General features: G+C 36.9%; 1 protein-coding gene across 2 annotated transcripts in view; it reads left to right on the top strand.

Annotated features, from left to right (window-relative positions):
• Nucleotides 1–23,733, top strand: part of Skap2 (src kinase associated phosphoprotein 2) — a 175,668-nt gene that overhangs the window by 106,954 nt on the left and 44,981 nt on the right. For both annotated transcript variants that reach the window (XM_042684991.1, XM_042684992.1), the window contains exons 7-9: nt 6,950–7,074; nt 7,948–8,011; nt 8,362–8,496. In XM_042684991.1, coding sequence (XP_042540925.1) covers nt 6,950–7,074; nt 7,948–8,011; nt 8,362–8,496 — 324 coding nt within the window. The remainder of the gene's footprint in view (nt 1–6,949; nt 7,075–7,947; nt 8,012–8,361; nt 8,497–23,733) is intronic.

The raw sequence follows: 23,733 nt of genomic DNA, 5'->3' as shown, positions 1-23,733 counted from the left end.
CTACTTTCTACTACCTTGTTTTAAAATCAAGTTGCTAGCCTTAGTCAGAAATATGTGGTTCTAAAATCATTTAACTAGGGATACAGGTGGACCCATTGCAACAATGAGATGTACAAGTCGTTATATCGAAAAATGAACTTTACAACTTTGGTGGGGTGTAGGGGAAGTTTGGGGGGGAGGGGGGAGTACGGGAAGGGATGGGAAGGGGAAACAAAGAGGAGGCGACAATGCTTGATAAGAAATGTACTTGTTATCTTGCCCATGTAATTATAACTCCTTTGTACGGTATTCTCACAATAAAAAAAAATGTGGTTCTAGCAAAGCATTACATAATACACTGTATGTATATAAATAATTTTATACTTATATCATTATTAATGAAAATAAGGTAAATGTTTGAATGTTAGATTAAAGAAAATGTGTAGCTATATTAAATTTTCATTACTAAAACAATACATATGACATAATCATTTTTTAAAGATAAGAGGTTTATTTTGGTTGAGTTTTGGAGGTTTCAATCTATGATCAGTTGTCCCAGGCTTTGGGACTTATGGAGAGAGAACATGATAGGAGCATGTGACAGAGGAAGCTGTTCACCTCATGATTGCAGGAGAGAAGGAGGAGTTGGCTAGGGTCCTATTTTCTCTTCAAAGACACATGTCCAATGGTGGTCTGACTTCCTTCCACTATGTCCTATCTCCCAAAGGTCTCTTAACTTCTAGTACTATCAATAGTCAGAGACCAAGCCTTCATACATGGACCTTTGGAGAACATTTCAAGTCCAACTATGACAGTGACTATATACAGAAAAAAAATCACTTGCTAGTCAATTTTGATAAAGTTTAGTAAGATAGTTAATACTGAAAGTCACATTTTCCTCTGACCTACTAATGAGTAGTATTAGAGCTGCCATGAATAGCATGAGTTGATCACTGAAGGGAAAGGCTTTCTTAGTTATAAGTAGCACATATCAAATATTACTAAACTCATTTCATATTGTTCTGTCAACTAGTTCTTTGTACCAAATCAGCATTCTTGGTGCAAACAATAGAAACATGCTTTGTGTAACTATGATGAAGAAGTTATTGGGAGATTATTAATGCTTAGACCTAATAGAAAAATGGAACAATTAGCCCAGAAAGTAGATGAGAACAAAGGAAAGTGACAGGACTAGAATTTCTTGAAATCCAAGGAGGGTCTGATTGGGGCATAATGCTGATCTTGGCCTTGCCATGGATAAGCAATGTTGCCATTCTGCACTGTCACCAGTTGGTGAATGCCATTGTTACCAAGGTAGATTCTGAAGTCTCTCCTGAGTTTTGGTTAATTTCTCCAATGGAAATCCCAGGTTGGCACATCTACTTCCTGAGCTGGAATGGGGAAACCATGCCTTTCTTCAGCTTTTGTAGTGGCCCTATTCCCTACAATTTTAAGACAAAAACATGTAAGATACTAGAGGTGCTGGAGATCCTCAATTGATAAATAACCACAACTTAGAAGGGTGCTGAAAGATTTGGAATTATTTAGTGGAGGTGTGTATATGTGTGTGTGTGTGTATATGTGTGTGTGTGTGTGTGTGTGTGTGTGTGTACTAGTCCTGTGTGTGTGTGTGTGTGTGTGTGTGTGTGTGTGTGTACTAGTCCTGGAGCTTAACTCAGGGCTTATTCACTGTCCCTTATCCTTTTCGCTCATGGCTCATGCTCTACTACTTAAGCCACAGCTCTACTTCTGGCTTTTGGTGATTAATTGGAAACAAGAGTCTCATGGACTTGTCTGCCCAGGCTGGGTTTGAGCCTAGATACTCAGATCTCAGCCTCCTGAGTAGCTAAGATTAGAAGTGTGAGCCAACAGTGCTCAGCTAGCTGCTATAGTTTTGCTATACTAAAAGAATTTGAGAGTGGTTGGTGGTTTAAGCATATTCTCTGAAAGCTGATAAAGTAGAGATAAAACAAATATACTTACATGAACAATAAATTAATAAAACATAAGTGCTTGAGTGTTTGATAAAAGGAAGGATTAACTGGATATTGGCAGGTGGTAGTGGATATATGGGAGAAGTTGGAGAGATTTTGTGAAGGAAAAGTAGAAATCACAACTGGTCATTACTGTTCTGGTTTGATAGCTTGAATTAATGGAGGTAGTACCTATTGAGATGGGAGCCACATTAAAAAGTATCACTGGCCAGGCACAGGTGGCTCACACCTATAATCATAGCTACTTGGGAGGATGCAAATTGTGGTTCAAAGCCAGCCCGAGCAGGAAAGTCCATGAGATGCTTATCTCCAATTAACCACCAGAAAACTAAAGTGGAGATGTGGCTCAACGTGGTAGAACATTAGCCTTGAGCAGAAAAGCTCAGGGACAGTGCCCAGGCCCTGAGTTCAAGCTCTATGACTGATGGGAAATAAAAAAAAAAACTATACTGGCTAGCCTTGATGTCTCTTACCTATAATCCTAGCTACTACAGGTGGCTGACACCTGAGGATTGAAGCTTGAATAAAGCCTCTTATCTTCAATTAACTACCAAAAAAAAAAAATCAAACTAGAAGTGGAGTTGTGGCTCAAATGGTAGGGCTCTAGCCTTGAGAGTAAAAGCTAAGGAACAATACCCAGGACCTGAGTTCAACCAGTACGTGAGCTCTCTCTCTCTCTCTCTCTTCTCTCTCATATGCACGCGCGCGCGCGCGCACACACACACACACACACACACACACACACACACACACACACGGTGTCACCAGTGTGGATAACATGAGTGTTGGGAGGAAGATACAAAATCTGTTGTAAGCATGTTCTATTCAATATGCTTACAGTCATTCAAGAGATGAAACATGTAGTGAGCAGGTGAAGATTTGGACACACTGTTTGAATGCTTGACTGAAATAGAGTATCATGAGTCACAACCATAATGATAGGAAGTTTATCTCCAGAATTGAGTGTGATTGCCCAGGGAGATCTATGAAATGAGGAAAGAGCAGGATTTAGAACACAGTCCATTATGACTCTTTGAGGTAGGCAAAGGTAGGAGGGCCCATTGAGGAAGTTTAGAAAGTATGACCTAATGTGTGGGAGGAAATGCACGATAATGTTTATTCCCTGCTTGTCTTCATAAATTATGTGTTCCATCTAAAACAGTGGTTTTTGAAACATAAGTATAGATCAAAACCATCAGAATGTTTGATAAATGTTTGTCTGCCTGAATCTACTCCCAGAAGATTCCTATATGGCAAGTACAAAGCATAGGCTTTTCTGCATTTCCAGCAGGCATCCAGGATAAGTGATTCTTGAAATATTCTTTCTAGAAAGCAATAGAAATAGTGGAAAAGCAAGACTTTCCAATCAGGCTTGCTCTAGGGTGGTAGCTTTCTACCTTTTGTTGTTTATGTGACTGTGAGTACATTGGTTAATTTAAGATTTGTTTTCCTGTCAATGTCAATAAAGTACTGTCTCTTAGACTTATTGCAAAATATATTCAATATTAAGTTCCTGACATCTAGAAGGAGTCCAGTAAATGTGAGTTGCCTTTCTGGCTGCTTAAAAAAAAAAAAGGCAGATATAGCAGTGAACCTGAATGCCAGTGAAAAAGAAGGGACCAGCTGTCATTAGCTTCATGTATCATGTTTTGTGGGGTATCAGAGCCAACTGCTTTTTTACCTTGAATGCACTGAATTAGAATTGTGTAAAATTAGGTTACCGACTAAATGGATTTCATTATCTGGTTTCTCCTGGCAGCCTTCAGTTCTGTAGACATTAAACTAGAGCAGCAGGATAGAGACAAGGTTAAAGTGTGAAATAGAAGCTGAGAGAAATTTAATAGAAGCCCAAACACCTCAAAAATCCTGAGGGCATCCATGTGCTGTAACATAATACAAAGACTCATACTGAAAATGATACTGCTTAGATTGTCTAGAAAATGTATTGTGTTTAAAAGACATTGTAAAGCTAGGGGGTGGGATATATATCTGAGAAAGCTTTCCATCACAATGGCTAATATCTTTTATAGTTTTGGGAATAAGCTTAAAGGGTTGTGGAATAAGCTTTAAGGATACATAATTGAAGGGAATAAGTTTCTGTTAGGTGAAGTTCACATAGATAAAATATTTTATTACTCTTTTACAGTTCTAGGTAAATAAATAAATAAACTTACATGATCTTCTTTCCTTAATTGTCATTTTACTGTTTTTAACAATCTGTGTCACATCAACAGGTGTTCTTGAAATTATCTCAGCACTGTGGTGTTATGTATAAAGATGAAGTTTTCTCTGTTCAAAAGAGAAGCTGACGTGTTTTGATTGTTTGCTTTTCTTTTATTTCTCCCTGAACCTATCTTTGTAATCTAGAATGCTTATCATAAATTGGATTTGTGGCTTCTGTGATTCTTCTCCTTGCCTCTAACAGAAGCTCTGATACATGGCTTCAGAGCATATTTCTGAAGGTTTTGTCTAAAGTGGATCAGCTAGGCCAAGTTGGGACCACTTGGTTTTGCTGCTTGATTATTTTTAATCCCTAGATACTCTAGCCCAGGAAGGTCTCCTGCTCTCCCAAATCTAGTCTTTATAGTATTTGCATCTCCTGATGTGACTCCTGCTCCTATGCATTTCTACCTCCACTCAAGTTACATTGATAGGAATTTTAGATGCAAATGAGAGGTAGAAAACACAGCTTTAAATCAGATAGACTAGTCAGTATCAGGGCGGCACCTTTTATCCAAATCTAGTTTCTAAATTCTTGTGTCTCAGAGGGGTTTAAGGAAACGTTTCATGGTTGATTTGGATCGCTTTAATGGTTTGCCTCAGAATCCTTCCATTTTTGAAGTGGACATTAAATTCCCTTTTCAGTCTAGTAGACCATTGACAAATATTTGTAGTGCACTTAAATTTGGGGTGTGTGTGTATGTGTGTGTGTGTGTGTGTGTGTGCGTTTTACTGGCAAAGTGGGAGAGAACTGGTAAGTGTTAAATGATTGAATGAGTGGTTCAGTTTTCTTTGAGAACTTTAGAAGAACCAACCATACTTACCTAGCAATCATTTTAATACTTTTTTCTCAATATTTTTCCAATTAGGCATTTTGCAAAATCTGTCCTGGGTAAAAAGAGATCCCACAGATGAATAATGTATAGAAATGTTGCATGCTAAATCTTTTTCTTAGAATTTCAATCTGTATATAAATACACTAAGGGCCTAAGAGGGCATATCTATATAATCTAGACACATAAAACTGTTTAGCTTTTTATTTTTGTTGCAGTGCTGAGGATTGAACCCAGTGCCAGTGCATGTTAGGCAAGTGTTTTACTACTGAGCTGTATCCTCAGACACATGGATTTTGTTTAATTCTGTAGAATGGCTTCCCAAACTTATTTGATCATAGAAACTCTATTAATACTTAATAAAATAATTTTGAAATATACTATAATTTTTACACTTAATGCATGTATATATAGCATATATATATAATATATGTGTATATATACATAGTTTGGTGTGTATGTATGTGTGTATGTATGTGTGTGTGTTCAGAGACAGTATATTGTAACTCAGGCCTTCATTGTACTCATAAATCCTGCTTTCATATCCCAAGTTCTAGGGTTATAGACATACTCCAGTCTCCTAATTTTATAGTATAGTTTTTTTTTTATTTCATAGAATTCATTGCATACTTTTTGTTGTTTTCGTGCTGGGACTGGGTCTTGTATTCAAGGCCTGGGCACTATCCTTGAGCTTTTTTACTCAAGGCTAGTGCTCTACCACTTGAGCCGCATTTCTGCTTCCAGCTTTTTGATGGTTAATTGAAGATAAAAGTCTCATGGACTTTCCTGCCCAGGCTGGCTTTGAACTACAATCAATCCTCAATTCTCAGCCTCCTGAGTAGCTAGACACTGGCACCTGGCTATCATCGTACATTTTGTAAATCACATATGTTTCAAAGTTTTGAGTATGCTTTTTCAGCCATCTGTTATACAGATTGTGACAAAATATAATTAGGCTCTTGTCAAGGTTTGTGTAAAAAATTTCTAACTCATATTTTTTTCTCAGTTGGCATTTTGAAAATAAATGATTTCCATGAACTTGTAAAAATATATATGACTTTAGGTTTCAAATTAGTGTGTTTTTAAAAAGGAGCTATGCTATGTTGACACCTGAACTGAGAAGGCTTCCATGCTATGGAAGCATTCATGTATTTTCTTTAAGCTCAATGAAAGATAGTTTGTTCTCACTTAGGGCTTGAACATTGTTAGTATAGGAAATAAACCAATTGCTTTCGTAAAATAAAAATGGAACAACTGAGTGAAATAGGAAAGCTGACTATTTTTATTCTGTTTCAGAGGATTAAATCCTTTGCTTCATTTCTATATTGTCTTCAAAATAATGTCTGGAAAAAAAAGCTCAAACCATTCTTTGGCTCTTTAAGATTTAAGTGTGGTTTTTACTAGTCATCTGACCGTGCACGGTCTAGTTAAGAAATCTCTCCCATTTTTTCTTGGTGTTAGAGGGGAAAAATTGGAGATTGGGCAAAGGAGATAATGGTGAAGACAGCTAAGCAGGCTTCAAATATATGGACTGTGCCATATTTCTAAATCTGAAGCAGCCATATAATTATAATGGGTTTGTCTAGGCAGTTCTAAATTCTAGTTCTTAGATTCCCCCCACCCTTCCATTATATACAAGGATCTTATTTCCATACTTCCTTCTGAACAAGACCACCATCTGCAGACAGCTTCCTCTGGTTCCCTAAGATATCTTTTTTCTAGGCCCAACTATTCAAAATACTTTCATATTTTAATATTTAAAAGCAATATGGAATTTAGATAAAATTAAAATGCATTTATTACTAAAGCAATCTCACTAAAAATACTCTCAATAGTTAACAAAGAAAATCTAAGTAAAAGATAGCTTCACATTTATATTCACTATGGTAAATGAAATTATAACTCTGGTTTTATCTTTAACAGACAAACAACAGAAAGGTGAATTTGCAATAGATGGCTATGATGTCAGAATGAATAACACCCTTAGGAAGGATGGAAAGAAAGATTGCTGTTTTGAAGTCTGTGCTCCTGATAAACGTGTCTATCAGGTTGGAGTTTTTATGTTGCCTTGAAATTAAGTTGATAAGATGTTCAGATTTCATTTGTAGAGACATTAACATTTTTGTTAAAACATCTGACATGTTAATAATAAGTACTGGTTTTTCTACATTGAACATTCATATAAAGAGGAAATACATTTAAAATTTCAGATTAGTTCAAGTGATATCTTCTTGAAAATGAGCAAGTGAATTTGTAATTTATCAATTACTTCAGGGCAACATTTTACATGTACTATAATAGAACTGCATGATTTTCTAAAGGAATTACATGGAAGAAAGTAAAATTATCAAAGGAAAAATATTAGAATGTTAATGCATATTGTATTGCTTAGGGATGTGGTAGAAAATGAAGATAAAGACACATATCAGCTCTGTAATTCAAGAGCTATCAGCTATGCATCAATATGGAATGTATGTTTAATAAGTTTTAAATATCTGAGATTGCAGTTGAAAGCCAGTTAATTAAATTGTCAGGTAGTGTGTTGGAATCTGACAAGAACGTTTTTACGAAAACTGTACCCAGCAGTCTAAAGAAATTCATGGGTGTCTTCTAATTGTCAAGGGCAAATTTTGTTCATCAGTTCTGTCTTTGACATTGATGAAGAGAAGCAGCTTTTTTTTCCTGCACAGCTGCCAGCTGCTGATCAGAGTTTCAAATCCATCATCCTTGGCTTCAATTACGTAGATTTGTCAAAATTAACTGTACATTATAAGAAGCATCCTTGCACGAAAAGTACCACTAGACATGAAAAGAATTACTAATGGTCTTAAAGAAATGATAAGAATGAGACATACCTTTTTCATTTCTACTGTGGTGATTTTGGTTCTTACTGGTTTTTTTCCCCTTAATTTATTTATTAGTTTACAGCAGCTTCTCCCAAAGATGCAGAGGAATGGGTACACCAGCTGAAATTTGTATTACAAGGTAAGAGCATCAAATGAACATACTATCATGGTCTTTAAATATTAAATAACTGAGTGATTTAGATTTCATCTATAAAGGCTTCCAGACTTCCATGGGAATGACCAATATGACTGGTATTAATACAGACCACTTACGTCAGATTTATAAAAGCATCTTTCATGTGAGTACCAGTTGGCAGCTTTAAATTTCACGCATTTGTAAAAGAATCAATTTAACTAATATTTTAAAATGAGGACATAGTACATAACAATATTGCTATTAGCTTTGGGGGCTGTGTTTATTTAGGAAATATGGTTTTAAAGTATCTGTTGCATTCTTTTACAATTTTCCTTATGAAATATGTTTTGTAGATATGGGATCTGATATCATTCCTGAGGATGATGATGAAAGAGGAGAATTGTATGATGACGTCGATCATCCTCTACCCATCAGCAGTCCACCAAGTAGTCGGCCAATAGACGATGAAATTTATGAGGAACTTCCAGGTATTTATTTTCTGACAATTGATTTAAAGATCTTAGGGGGCATGCATATTGCTACGTGTGTGTGTGTGTGTGTGTGTGTGTGTGTGTGTGTGTGTGTGTGCGTGTGTAAAATCTGTCATGAAATTGACAACTTGAATTAAAAATGGTGAGCTATTAAGAACAAAGACAAAGCACATTTTCAGAATTCTAACAAAAGGGTTCTGCCTGAGGTATTTCAAGTGAGTGGATGTACACTATGAAAAGTGAATGGAACATTAAAATGAAGCAGATACAATCCTAATCTCTTGGGACTTTTGGCTCATTAGCATTGTTTATGCTACATAATTTTTTAATTAAAAAATTGACTTGCCTTACCGTTTTTTCCACCAACTCACACATCATTTTTTTTTAATACATCTTGGAACTAACTTCCATTAACCAGAAGTTCCAGGCGCACCCCATATGTCATCGACTTCTGCCTCACACATTTTTCTTTGCTATAAGATACTGGATTGTTGGCTGAATGTTGTTGAACAAATGCCTTTTGTGGCCTGTGGTTTTCTTATTGATATTTAACATCAATATAAAATCAGAAAGTGTTCTTATTGTAAAATTTCAGGCCTTTTTAGTATTTAATTACTACGACATCTGGTATACAGCATAAGATTAATTACTTATTTGCTTCTTGACTTGTAGTTTTGAGACTCAACCTGAAACAACTGAAATTTCAGATTATTAGGATATAACAACATTCAGGAAATTGCATTGCTAGTACTCTAAGTTGAAGTAAGTCTCTTCCTGGATATGAAAACAGATAGTAGACAAGAAAAAAGGATTATATGCAATACAAGTGAGATTCTACTAATATATTATGTAGAAGCTATTTTTCTCTGACTAGAAGAATTCAGTGATACGATATAAACCTTTAAAGTTGGTTTTAAAACTATGGAAGATGTTCTTAATTAGCATGCAAATGTCATTTTCAACTCAGTAAAACATAACTACAGCATAGAATTTACAGTAAAAAATCTAAATTCTGGAATGAACCATCTATTCATTCAATGACTTTATGAATTTCTTTTGTCATTTATAAAATGGAGGTGAGATCATTGGAAGGAACAAATGAGGTAATTCAACACACTGTTAAATTGTAATATCGTTACAATTGTTTTAATATCATAGCTGGTGAATTTTTGCAATGCTTATATGAAGGTATAATAATGGCTTTCTGACAAAGTAATAATTAGTATTTGTAACTGTTATAAATTCAAGATATAAAAACTACACAGGCATCTATGAATTGTCTTTCACTACCCTAAACGAAGATGTTTCATATAAAAATATAATTTTGTGTGTCTGTATTTCTGTTCTTTAGTGGACCATGTATTTATAGTCTCTACCTTTCTGGTTTGTCCTAAGGAAATGGATTCCTTCTTAATATCATTTACCCTTAAGTAAGGAAGAATGTTCTTTAACTGCTTGGTTTTAGTGATACCATACTCTTTTAAAGTATTTGACAGGATTTGTGAGAACTTAAACTGACATAAAGTGGAAGAGTTTGATACTTTTAAACATGGTATTACAGTCATACACATTTCATCCTTTTAAGATTCTACAGTGAATGTATTATGTTACAGCTGTATAACTGGCTATTAAGTTCTGGGTCTCTTCAACTTGACTGTTCTTACCACCACCCAAAGGAAAGTTGATTGAGAGCAAATATCAAATATTCAGTTATAACGAAGTCATAACAGAGACCCAAGGAAAAATCTCTTGTAAGTAGCTTGAAATTAAAAATATATGAAACATTTTTAATTTTTTCTCACTACAGATGTTCTTCTTCATCTTTTTTTTTTTTTTTTTGGCCTGAGGCCACATAATTGTTGGAAATAACTGGTTATTCTTTAAGTAGTGTTACTTCTTGCTGTGATACTGGGAGAAATTTAAGCTGCCCTGGGATTTTTCTTTGCCCCTGTCTGGGATCCCCCGTTGCTGTACAAAGTGATTGAGCTTGATAGAGCCTGCAACTGTGCCCCTGGGAAGGGAGCTGTTGAAGGCAGCTGTGGAATGTCTGCTGTCTCCCTCTTCCCCAGTGTAACCCAGAGCTGCTTCAACATCTGTGCAGTTCACCAAGTGTGTTGAGTCTGAGCCTGCAGCTATAAAGGGGATTTTTCTTGGGGAAGGTCCTAAAGTTATCTCAGACTTAGAGGTATTGTTTATTTAAATCTCTAAAGCTAGAGAGCTACCTTTTTAATTTAAAAAAAAAAAAAAAGCCTGTGTCTTCCAGGATAAGAATTAAGTGTCTCACTTTTACTACTGTGTAATTGGGAGGTGACTTTGAGGTGAAGGTGGTGAGAAAACTGGGGCATATTTTAAAACTGTAGATATCTGTCCAGCTCCGTACAAAGAACTATATGTCTTTGCAATCCAACTGGTTAAGTTCCCAGAATTAAATAAGACTACCATTTCAACACAATTTTCTGTCAATTACATATTATTGAAAACAAATCCTCTCAGTTGAAAGATGAGGTCCACAGATGTATCTGAAGAAAAATCTAAACTTCAGCACTCTACTTGGTCACAGAGCTTTTTTATAGAGAATCAAACTATTACTCTAATAAGAATATTTACATTTTAAAAATGTAAAATAGACCTTCTATGTCTTAAGTCTCAAGAGTAAGAAGAATACATTGCTTAATAAAATTGTATTTCAAAGTATCTCTGGAAAAATGTTTGTAACTCTATAGGAATATAAATAGTTTCCTTGTACTTGTTTTTCAGTTAGAATATTCTAACCTTATTACAGCACGGTCTCTTTAATTTCTTGTTCATTAATTTTTAACTAAGTTCATAAAAGAATAAGAATATACTTTGAGATTTCTTTGTGTTTAGGGGATTTATACATATGTGCACAAGAGTTGTGGGAAAGATATTTCTGGAGTGTGAAAGGTATTTGGTTTTTTTTCAAATACCCTAATGCTTTGACATCTTTTTTTTTTTTCAAGTTCTTATTAGCATAGGCCAGTTACGTTTGCATGCATTGTGATATTACTATAGAATAGTTTTGTTTGCACAGCTAATATATTGTTCAAAGTGTATTAAACTATTTTACAATACAGTAATGAGTTCATTTGGCTTAGTAAATATTTCAGAATTTATTGCTCACTTTTCATAAAAACTCTCAAGGAGCATTTTAATCTGATTTTGAATGCTGAATAGAAGAAACAATACTTGGGAAAGTGCTGCAGAAATAACTTAGTTATAATGTCACTTATTGTTTTTTTTTTCCTTTAATTGCAGAAAATGTATAGAAGCAACGAAGCAAAAAAAAAAATTCTAGATATACATTGGACAGAGTTAGCCAGGATGGGGCCGGGGTTTAGCTCAGTGGAAGAGCGCCTGCCTGGCCAGTGAAGGCCCTGATTTCAGTCCTCAGCTCTGGAAAAAAAAAAAAAAAGCTATAAAAGACCAGAGTTAGCCAGGTATCAAGAGTGGTAACCATTCATTAGCCTATGAAATCTGCTGCTTTCAGGGGAACTGCATTTGAAATGTCTTCAGGCAAGAGACTGAAGGAGAGAGGGCAACATAAAGAAGAAGAGAAATTTCTATCCCATTAACCTATTTGTGTGTATGTGTGTGTGTGTGTGTGTGTGTGTGTGTGTGTGTGTGTGTGTGTGTGTGTGTGAATTCATTTCTTTATTGCAATGATAGATTGAATTAGTCTGAGCCAGAAAAGGATGTATTTATCTTTTGGTCATTCAGTTATACTTTAAATTTATTCAGTCCAACTATCTGCATCTAAGATGGAATATAAAGTAAAGCACAGCTATAAATGTTTTTCAATAACACTATTATATGTATGTATCTATATAGATCTCTCTCTCTCTCTCTATATATATATATACAAGAAAAAGAATAGTGTTTGGGTACTTAAATTTGAAGTTTCCAGCAAGTGGACACAAATGCCTATGTTAATCAATAAGTTGCAAATCCCTAAAATATATTTTAGCTTTATTTTCTTCTTGAATAATAATTACTAATATTACCACATTAATAACAAGATCATAGGAACCTTGTCATCTTTGTTATTAGTATCATTATAAATGATAGGAAAACCTGATTTCACCATTTTTTCTCATTCTTTCTGTGAAGTATAATGACTAGATATTCAGTTAATTTTCACATATATTACACATTTTACTATTATTAGTCCAGGCAGACTACTGCTATTTTTTCTACTATGCTACGGAATTATAAAGTTATGAAGCATGGTGTGATATTGTATACTAATATATAGCTTGATAAATATTTTTTCTCCAGTAGATAACTGTATTATAATTGTGGAAGCTTTTTTCTCCAAACTCTGAGAGGTTGTCTAAAGCTGTGTGTGTGTGTGTGTGTGTGTGTGTGTGTGTGTGTGTGTGTGTGTGCGTGTGTATAAATATATATATGGCATATTAATAAGTTAGGGTCTCTGCACAGTGCTTGTTTATATTATATCTATATGTATACACACTTACATATCCACACATACATACACCCATGAAATTATATTTGCATATATGTACATATTTGGCAATGTGGTGCTGGAGATCAAACCCAGGGCCTGATACATGCTGACAATGGCTCTACTACTGAGCCACACCCTCAACTTTTCATATTTTTATCTTTGTTAAATATAGATGTGTTTTAGTGTTTAGTAGTGTTATGAAGCTTTAGAATACATTTATCCTTGTCACACAGCTTTTTTCTACTTTGTTGTTGACATGAAAGCAAATGTTTTTTCATTATGAGGTTTGACTTAATACATTTCAAAATCCAAATTCTTGTATCATGCAAAATACATATTTCACTGGTAGAGAGGTAAATGACCCCTTTCTCCAAATTCAAACTATATTAGTGACTCTCAATTAGGAGACAATTTAACTTCCAGAGTATATTTGGCAATGCTTTGGTTATCACAGCTAGTGTGTGTGTGTGTGTGTGTGTGTGTGTGTGTGTGTGTGTACTACAAACATATAGTAGATACAGGTCAACATCCTGCAATATATAGGATAAGCTGCAACAAAGAATAATCTGCCCCCCACTCCCCCAAATGTCAGTCCTGCTGAGGTTGTGAAGCCTTAATGGCAGGGGGGAGGTGGGAGAAGCAGGGATAGACTTATCTTTATCAACTTTGAATGTGTAGCTCTTGAGTTATGAAGATAAATAACCCAAACTCCACTTTCTGCAACATAATAAAGAGATTTTCTTACATAAAATGAGGCATATATAGGATGTTTCTGGGTCATCAACGATCGACTGGACTTGTCTACCACTATTTCTTTCAAGGGACAGTCTTGAAGTTCTATCTATCTTAGAGAAATAAGAAAAAAACCAGGTGGCCACAAAGGTAGAAGAGAGAGAGAGAGGAGAGGGAGAGAAGCATTTTCTTTTTTGGGGGGGGGGGTCCGGTCGTGGGGCCTGAACTCTGGGCCTGGGCACTGTCCCTCAGCTCTTCAGCTCAAGGCTAGTGCTCTACCACTTGAACCACAGCACCACTTCCGGCTTTTTTCTTATGTGGTGCTGAGGAATCGAACCCAGGGCCTATGAGCATGCAAAGGCAAGCGCTCTACCACTGAGCCACCTTCCCAGCCCGAGAGAAGCATTTTCTTAATTCTCACAAGCAACTTTCTGGAAAGGAAGACTTGTAGGTGTGGATTCTTGGTGGATCATATTCTGAGAGGATTGTTCTGTTACAGGGATTGTAGGGAAAGACTTGTGAATGGGGGACAAGCCCCGAAGGGGGGCTGCAACATGAGAACACCTCCTGAGCAGATCCAAAGCTGCCTGAAGTTTGACAGGTGTCTTTTGGAGGAGTGGAGCTTCTTATGTGATATCTCTCATTAAACTAGCAGGCCTGAGATGGAATTACGGCAGCAGCTCCCAAGAGTCAGTGAAGAGATGCTTGTTTGAGGGTATTTCACAAGCTGCTTAGGGGTACTTGTTTATTCTCTGTGCATTTCTATTTGTTACTACTAAGTCTCATTTTCAAATCTTTATTTGTAGTCAATATATACTCACTGGAAAAATCTAAATATTGCCCCTATACATAAGACAGTCTTATCCAAAGAAAGCTACTAAAGCAATGCTAATAACAGATAATATAGATTTAAAACATAAACCAGTCATAGGACTACAAAATGATATAGTAGAATAGTAGTAAAAGAGAACTATTCTACTATATCATTTTAAATATACCTTAACTACATAATCTTTAATCAGTACTACAAAAAATTAAAGAAGAAACTTGGACAAAATTTTTAGAAACTGGTAGATCAAGCAGGCAAAAAGCTAATAATGATTGAGAAGATTTGAACCACAGATAGAATGAACGTGGTCAAATATTTCTTAAAGGATATGAATGAGCATCGAATATAGTAAAGATTATGGTTTTTTTCAGCACACATAGGCTAATCATGGAAATAGATCACATATATATTCACAATGAAAATCTACACAAATTTCAATGAGTTTGTTTCATTATGTTCTTTACAATGAAATTTCATTAGGAGCTAGCACTCAAAATAGTATAGTTAAAAATACTTCATGGTCCCCATATCTGGAGACTGAAAAATAAACTCTTAAATAGCTTGTGAATTTAAAGAAGAAATCATAATGGAAATGCCAGAATATGTACTTCTGAAAGAAAATTAAAATAGTACAGATAAAAATCTTTTGGCTTCATGCTTTCAATTCTATATTTAATGGGGCACACTAATGAATAGGACAAATAGAAGAAATTTTTATCCAAGGACTGGAAATAGAGAGTAATCAGAAAAAAAATAATGAATTTAAAGTGACAAAGAGACAAAAGAAGGAAAAAAAAAAACTAACAAGGTGGGAAAGGACCCTACAAAACCATTCAAGTTTTTCCCTCCAGTGGGACCTAATAGAATCACTAGAAATTCTTAATAGCCACAAAATTCTTTTTAAAAATACTACTAACATTTATTAATAGAACAAGAATTGAGGATTCTTAATTTTCAGACTCACATATTTGTATTTTCATCACTTAAGAAACCAATACACTATCTACTAAAAATCTCTACCTAAGGTTAAACAATGTCAAACAATCTAATCAGACAAATGCTGATGTTTATGAAGCAAGAGGAAAATTCGCATTAATGTATCTGGGCTATTAGAATGTCTGTAATAGTCTGAGTGCCTATAGGATTACTAGGAGGCAAGAGGATACAACTTGGACTAAGAAAGGGAGATCCTAATTGAAAAACAAAATTCCCACTAAAAGGTGGTAGAGCACAAGATATGGTCCTGGATTCAATCCTAAATACTGCAAGCAAACAATCCAAAAGATGAAATATCCTAACACTGCACTGGAGGGTCAAATAGTCATACTGAATGTTCTACACAAATGAATGCCTTATTATTTACCCCCAAGAAACCTCAACAAATTTTTTTTTGAAAATCTGGCTTCTCACTGCTCTCATATCACACTTTAGAACTGGAGTCTTCATTGAATAAGTAGGATTTTTATCTCATCTAGAAAATAAACAGATTGCTTCTTACGTCAGATTCCTCCGTGTTTCTAGAGTAGGGAATATGGTAAAGTTGGTAGTAGCTTCACAAAAATTTACTTCCTTCTTTAGGTCCCAAACAGAGCCTTGTATCCCCTTTCACATATGCATGCCTGCACACACATGAACACCCCCCCCCCCCATGAACACCTATAGAGACACTCTGCAGCAGGAGGGTATCAAGCTTCACTACTCACTATTTTGCAGATAGTTCAGCTGGGAAAATCAACTTCTTAATACGACTTGGCTGCTTACTTTCAAACAATCATTAATAAGAATGAACAAGTTCAACAGAATGTCAGTGATAAGTATTAGCACTCTTCATATCTGGCCTCAGCAAGTGCTATAGTTAAGTAGTACGAAGCTTTCAACAAAATGGGGGGAAATCTAGTCTAACTTAAGCTTCAGTGAAATTTTGCCGTGGTAGTTTTTCAAAGGAAACATTCATTAATAGATTTGTTCCTCCTTACTAGAACTTCATTATAATTCTTACCAAGAAATAACAGTTTTTTATAAGTACTTATCCATGAGCCCCTATTGTTCCTTATTACAGAAGCTGACATGAAGCAGAAAATGTCTCTCAAGGAAACACAAGTAAACTCAGTGGCAGACTCCAAGTGTCCTTTTTGTGCTCTTTTTGAACCCTGATTCCAAGTTTCCTGCCCACTTGTTAGGGTTTCTTTCTACATTGGTGTGTGTGCAAACAACTCTAACCTCACTCTGCTTCCTTTATCCGCACGCGCGCGTTTGTGTGTGTGTGTGTGTGTGTGTGCTGGTCCTGAGACTTGAACTCAGGGCGCTATCTCTGAGCTTTCAAGGCTAGCACTCTACAACTACAGCCACAGCTCCACTTCTGGCTTTTTTGGTAGATAATTGGAGATAGTAGTTTGACTGGCTTTACTACCTGAGCAGGCTTTGAACTGAGACCCTCAGATCTCAGCCTCATGAGTAGCTAGGATGCACAGGCACTAGCCACTGGTGCCAGCTCACTCTGCTTTCTTTGGAGTACAGATTCTTGGGAGAGCTTCCTTTCTTCCCTGTATCCTTGAATGCTTGTTCCTTGACCTCCTAAATTTGATTTCTTACCCTATCCCCTTGACCAAGATTTCTTGAGAGTCAGCAGTTCTCTCCTGATTAGCAGCTTTGGTTTTCATACTGAGCTCTGGAAACTTGATAATTTTGGCCACCCCTTTTGTCTCAAAACTAACACTTCCTTTGGTTTTTCCTATTTTGTGTTCTTGTTACATACAGTATTTATAGATAAGCATTTCAGCCCTTGTAGATTTCTTGATGCTTCCTGATTCACATTTCACATGATTTGTTTCCTAGTTTATCCTTTATTTCTTTAATAGTCAAGCTTTGTGTTTCTGCTTCATTTTACCTTCTCACCACACATTTTTACTATGAAGTACTTCATTCACTCAGTGAGGTTTTATTAAAAGCTCACAATATGCCAGATTTTGTTTTAGATTTAGGCATGTAAAAGTAGATTGGTCTCTATTAAGATTATTCCAGGGGCTGGGAAGGTGGCTCAGCGGTAGAGCACTTGCCTTGCATGCCTGGGCCCTGGGTTCGATTTCTCAGCACCACATAAAGAAAAAAGCCGGAAGTGGCTCTGTGGCTCAAGTGGTAGAGCGTTAGCCTTGAGCTGAAGAGCTGAGGGACAGCGCCCAGGCCCAGAGTTCAGGCCCCACGACTGGACCCAAAAAAAAAAAAAAAAAAAAAAGATTATTCCAGATCTTAATAAGTGCCGTGAAAGCATAAGTGACAGGGTATATCATGATGTTATATTCTTCCAACAAGGAAAAGGTGGCATTTAAACCTCTTAGATAAAATTGTGAATGCTAATTCCAAACAAAGTTTCATCCAGGTACAGAGACCAACAAACGCAAAGCCTCTGAGGCAGGACAGTTTTGGGTCTTTAGGAACCAGGGAAGAGGGCCATAGGTAGCCAGGCAGAGAGGTTTGAAAGAGATTGGAAGAGAAGTAAGAAATATGCCAAGCAAGGCTTTTGTAGGACACTTGGAACACATGTTGCATTTCCAAAATGAGGCTCACATGTATGTTTATATGAAATTATTCACATATATGATTATTTGGGATTGTCCATATGTATGTATATGTAATGCTGCTTATGATGATGTTGTTTAATGTGGTGAAGTGTTCAAATTTGGAAAACCTTCCTTCTCTTTCCTTGATTCTCTTTTTTGGCAACCTTATACCTTCAGTGTTCACTACATATAGACATATAGTTAGAGCAAAGTAAAAGTTTTTTTGAGTGGTTAACATTCAGTATGTATCAAGTGCTTTCCTACATGTTATCTCATTTAATAAACATAAAGACTTCATGGTATAGGAAACAAAGGTATTAGAAGGACATTAACTCAACAGGCACTAGGGACTCATGCCTATAATCCTAGCTACTCAGGAAGCTGAGATCTGATGATCACAATTTGAAGCCAGCTCTGGCAGTAAAGTCCCTGAGACTCTTATCTCCAATTCCACAAAAAGCCAGAAGTGGAGCTGTGGATCAAGTGGTAGAGCACTAGCCAGGCCCCTAGTGCAAGCCCCAGGACTACCACAAAAGAAGAAAAAGAAAGGAAGGGAGAGAGAGAAACAGAGAGGTGCTGAGGGGAAGGGGAAGGGAAGAAAGGGGAAGAAAGAAAGGCAGTCATATCTTGTTTAAATTCACAAGCTTGCAACTGGCAAGCTCTAGCAATAAAGATAGCGAACTAAGCAAATCTCATCTTCACATCTGGCCTCTCCTTGGAGCTGTCTTATTTCAGATACCTAATATCAAATCCATCATTTTCCTTATTAATACTATTCTTCTTTCTTTCTCTCCTTAAACTTACGTTAACAATCAGTCGTGTTTAAAAAAAAAGTAAAAATCTCAAATCTGTGGTTGACTCCTTCCTTGATTGCTGCCTCCCTAATCAGATTAGTGGCCAGTTATTACTGATTCTGCCTCTGAAACAACATCCAAGCCTGGCTTCCTATGTACTCAGGCTCTAATGCATTTTACCTTCATCATTAATGTGCTCCAAAGTGCTCTTCCCACTTCCTGTGTGGATCTCTCCAAGCAGCCTGGTGATCCTTTCTGCACACTGTCTTTAAAATCAAATTAATCCCTCACACAGTAACATTTATGGGTCTCCCGTGCCAAGTGGACCAAGTTCCAACTCACTGACCAGCACAATTACATGTCCTTCCTAGGATCGAACTTAAATCTACCATCCCTGTTTCAGTTCTGCTATGCTGTTCTACTTCATCCTGGAGCCTTGTTTGTACTAGACCAGTGTGCAGACAAAAATCTAGTCAAATAGCCAGATAAAATTAGATTTTGTAGCTGGGTGCTGGTGTCTTATTCCTACTCAAGGAGTCTGACATCTGAGGATCATGATTTGTGGTTTCAAGCCAAGCCAACCTGAGCAGAAAATTTCAAGAGACTCTTCTTTTTGTGTGTGTGTGTGTGTGCTAGTCTTGTGCTTGAACTCAGGCCTCCCCATCCCCACCTCCACTCCCAACCCCGAGCTTTTGTGCTCAAGGATAGTAGTGCTCTACTACTTGAGCCACAACTCCACTTCTGGCTTTATGGTGGTTAATTGGAGATGAGAGTCTTACGGACTTTTCTGCCCTGGCTGGCTTTGAATTGCAGTTCTCAGATCTCAGCCTCCTGAGTAGCTTGGATAACAGGTGTGAGCCAAAAGGACCCAGCCTAAGATAATGCTTTTTTCCCCTAGCTAATTAATTAATTTATTTATTAATTTAAAAAGACCAGAAGTAAAAGTGTGGTTCAAGTGGTAGAACACTGACCTTGAACAAAAAGCCAGGCAACAATGTGAATACCAGCACAAAAGCAAAATTTAGATAATGTTTCTACCTATCAATCCAAATAGTTCACAACAACTCTATTTTCTAATATATATTATTATCTGCACCATATGGTAAGATAATGGATAATGGTCCTAGTACTCAAGTGTACCATAATTCTAAGTTCCTCTGCTATCTTCTGCAGTCTCAACTCTAACCCATCCTCTGTTATAATGTAACATCTCTCTGATTTTCCCATGTCATTGTCCCACAGACATCCCATCCTTTTCTGACCTTTTATCTATATGAAATGCTTTTCTTTTGATTCAGCTTCTAACCAGATCCTCCTAACCTTCTCAATGCCAGATCAAACCCCATCTCCCTAGAAAATTGTCTTCTGCCTTGCCCAGCAAGAAAGACCTGTCCTTCTCTGAACTTCTGTTGTACCTCTCGTTAGAACTAATCACATAGCACTCTATGATCTTTCAAAAATGTTCTTTAGGGCTGGGAAGTTGGCTCAGTGGTAGAGTGCTTGCCTTGCATGCCTGAGGCCCTGGGTTCGATTGCTCAGCACCACATAAGCAAAAAGAAAAAAGCCAGAAGTGGTGCTGTGGCTCAAGTGGTAGAGCGCTAGCCTTGAGCTGAAGAGCTGAGGGACAGTGCTCAGGCCCAGAGTTCAGGCCCCAGGACCGGACCCCCCCTCTCAAAAAAAAATGTCCTTTAGTGTTTTCAAAGTCTTACTCCTCTTTTCATACTGCTATTTGGAAAACTAGCAACTGGATAACTTAACTTTATTATATTTACTACCTCCTTAAGGGCAAGAATCAAACCTCATATTTTTTGGGATATCCTTTAAATAAATGTCTTTCTGTGAAGAATTCAATAAAAAGTCTTTAGTTAAGAGGACTAATTAGTTACATGAAGAGAAAGTTTTCTAGACATAATGACTCACACCTATAATCCTATTTTCTCTGGGAGACAGAAATCTGGAGGATCAGTGTTCAAGGCTAGCCTGGACAAAATGTTAGCAAGACATCTGCTCAACAAACAAGCTTTAATCCCAGCTACTAAGAGAGGATTGCAGTATAAGGATGACCTCAGGCAAAGCTACAAAACCCTATCTAAAAACTAAAACCAAAAAAGGGCTGGGAGAATGGCTGAAGTGATAGAGTGCCAGCCTAGCAATTATGAGGCCCTGACTACAAATCTCAGAACAAAAATTAAAAGAAACTTTTTCTATATGACAGCCATTCTCCTAAAAACACAACTTGCTGCAGAATCCTAAAAGAATTATTATTTATTTATTTATTTATTTATTGCCAGTCCTGGGGCTTGAACTCTGGGCCAGGGCACTGTCCTTTTTGCTCAAGGCTAGTGGTCTACCACTTAAGCCATAGCTCTATGTCTGGCTTTTTCTGTGATTAACTGGAGACAAGAGAATTTCATGGACTTCTCTTCCCTGGGCTAGCTTCGAACTATGATCCTCAGATCTCACCTCTTGAGTAGCTAAGTTTACAGGCATGAGCTACCAGCACCCTACTAATAGGATGATTTCTAAGTATTTTACTATCAGTGGTATATTGAGGTGAGACTTGTTCCTTAATGTATCATTAAAATTTTGCTATAATGTAGCTGTACCAGTGAGCATAGTCTCAAACTTATGAAATATAACACATTGAGTGATGAAAAGCTCCAGTACCATCAGTCTTTTACACCAATAAATGTGGATCATTTACTATAATCAACAGGACCAGGTTGAGTTACAAGTTCCCTGTGGTGGTCCAGACAGCTCAAGTGAGCTCTTTCCTAGGAAATGATTTTCTCTTTTGTTCCCATTCAGTCATTAAAGGCCATGGTAAAGTAGATCTAAAAAAGTGCAGTATATAACTCATATTTCAAAACATACATCTGCAAGAACAAATCTTAAAGGACTAGTATAACTGGTAACTAAATGATGAGGTTAACAGGCAGTGATTAGGTAAGTGCTTGGGGAAAACACTTAGGCATTGTCTCTCAAACCACTACTTTGATTTAGTGGCATAGAGAACATTGGAGGGCCTAGAAAACAGGAAGGCTGTGGTTCAGATTCAGTTTACTTGCTCCTAGTACCGGCCATACCATACTGAATCCCTGTTTCCCTTCTCTACTTCATACCCTATCCTTTTGGTTAAACTAGCTCCCTTGCAGCCTACTGCTTAAAAGTTCTGTTCCTGATTACAGATCACCTATTATACTTTCTCATTTACCAGATAACCTCATTGCATTTCCTTGATGAGCCTGTTTTCTTTTACAAATTACCTTACATCTCAGTTCTTCCTGAAAACCTAACCCGATTAGGCAGGTCATGAGGAAGGTCATCTGCATCCCTGTACTGCTTAAGATTTAAGTGTACAAAACACCTGAGTGTCCCTAATATATAGATTGGCATGTAAGCCTGGAATCTAGTTGTTTATTTCATATTTTCTAAGAGCACAGCATTCGTTTAAAGGCATTTTAAAGACCCTATCCAAAAATCTAATAAACTGAAAAGATAGGCTGTGGAAAAGCAACTCATGAGGACCAAAGGAGGAGTGGGGGAAAAGCAATTCATGAAATGAGAAAAATAAAAACAACAACAACAACAACAAAAAAAAAAATACCCAGATTTTATGTAAGCAATTATTTATCCAACAAACATTTTTGGGGTAGTTATTGCACATCAGGCCCTGTGCTAGACTTAGGATACAGTGTTGGCCAATATTATTCAAAGTTTATTAAATAGAAATAAAAAGAAATGGTTATGAAAAAGTAACAAGAGCCAGGTGCCAGTGGCTCACGCCTGTAATCGTAGCTACTCTGGAGGCTGAGATGTGAGGATCTTGGTTCAAAACCAGCCCGGATAGGAAAAGTCGGTGAGACTCTTATCTCCAATAAACCACCAGAAAACCCGAAGTGGAGCTATGGCTTAAGTGGTAGAGTGCTTGCCTTAGCTGAAGAGCTGAGAGACAGGGCCCAGGCCAGAGTTCAAGCCCCACGACCAACCAAAAAAAAAAAAAAGAAACAAGAGACCAAAGAACACCGGTCCAAGCCAGACAACTGAAAGCATTTACCCAAAGTGAGCCTTTGTGGTTCTGAACACCACCTAGATAGCTTATGCAGATGAAAGTCAAGTGATTAAGGTGGAGAAGCTTATTAAAGCAAAGAACCCTTTCAAAAACATTTCTATAGGGGAAAATATTGGTATATTTGGAAGAAGCCAGATTGTAACATGTTGTTTAGTAGAGAAAGGGAAATTTCTATTCAAGAAATAAGAAAGACCCTAAAAAACAACCATCAGATCCTTTTAACCTTTAAGCCCACTGTTGTTTCCCTCCTACCCCTGCCCGCAAAGAAACTTTCCAAAGGAAGTGGTGGAAGAAACCCCATTGCTTGAGACATTAAAAACCAGATGGTCCAAAGCCCATATCTTCTGAGATACTCACATGGGATCCATCCTTCACTGAGAGAAAGCAGAGAGAGCAGACTAATGTAATGTATGGTTTGTATCTCTAGCCTAGCAACAATATAAAAATAAAGATATGCATTTCCTTGGATTTCCCCTCCTCGATTTCTTAGCTCTCCTCTGTGCTCCTCCAGCATTCTGTGTGACTTCTATTAGAGCTGGCACCATGGGAATTGCCTGTTTTCTTGGCTGTTGTTTCTGCTAGCTCCATGTATTGTGAGATTATCAGGGTTTCTCCTGGCCCCGGGGAGTGCTGTGTACCCTGGGTTCTGGAAGTTTTCCCCCTGCATGATGAGTCTACATTTGTTTCTGCCAGAGCCTTAAGGGTTTCATAATTTTTATGTTAAATTTCTTGGCTTGGGAATACCATACTTTGAGTATAGTATA

The sequence above is a fragment of the Dipodomys spectabilis genome, unplaced genomic scaffold (genome assembly GCF_019054845.1).
Source record: "Dipodomys spectabilis isolate Male_0828 unplaced genomic scaffold, ASM1905484v1 ptg000092l, whole genome shotgun sequence".
NCBI classification, from domain to species: domain Eukaryota; kingdom Metazoa; phylum Chordata; class Mammalia; order Rodentia; family Heteromyidae; genus Dipodomys; species Dipodomys spectabilis.
The sequence above is the reverse complement of the archived record's forward strand: the minus strand, read 5'-3'. Positions and strand labels throughout refer to the sequence as shown.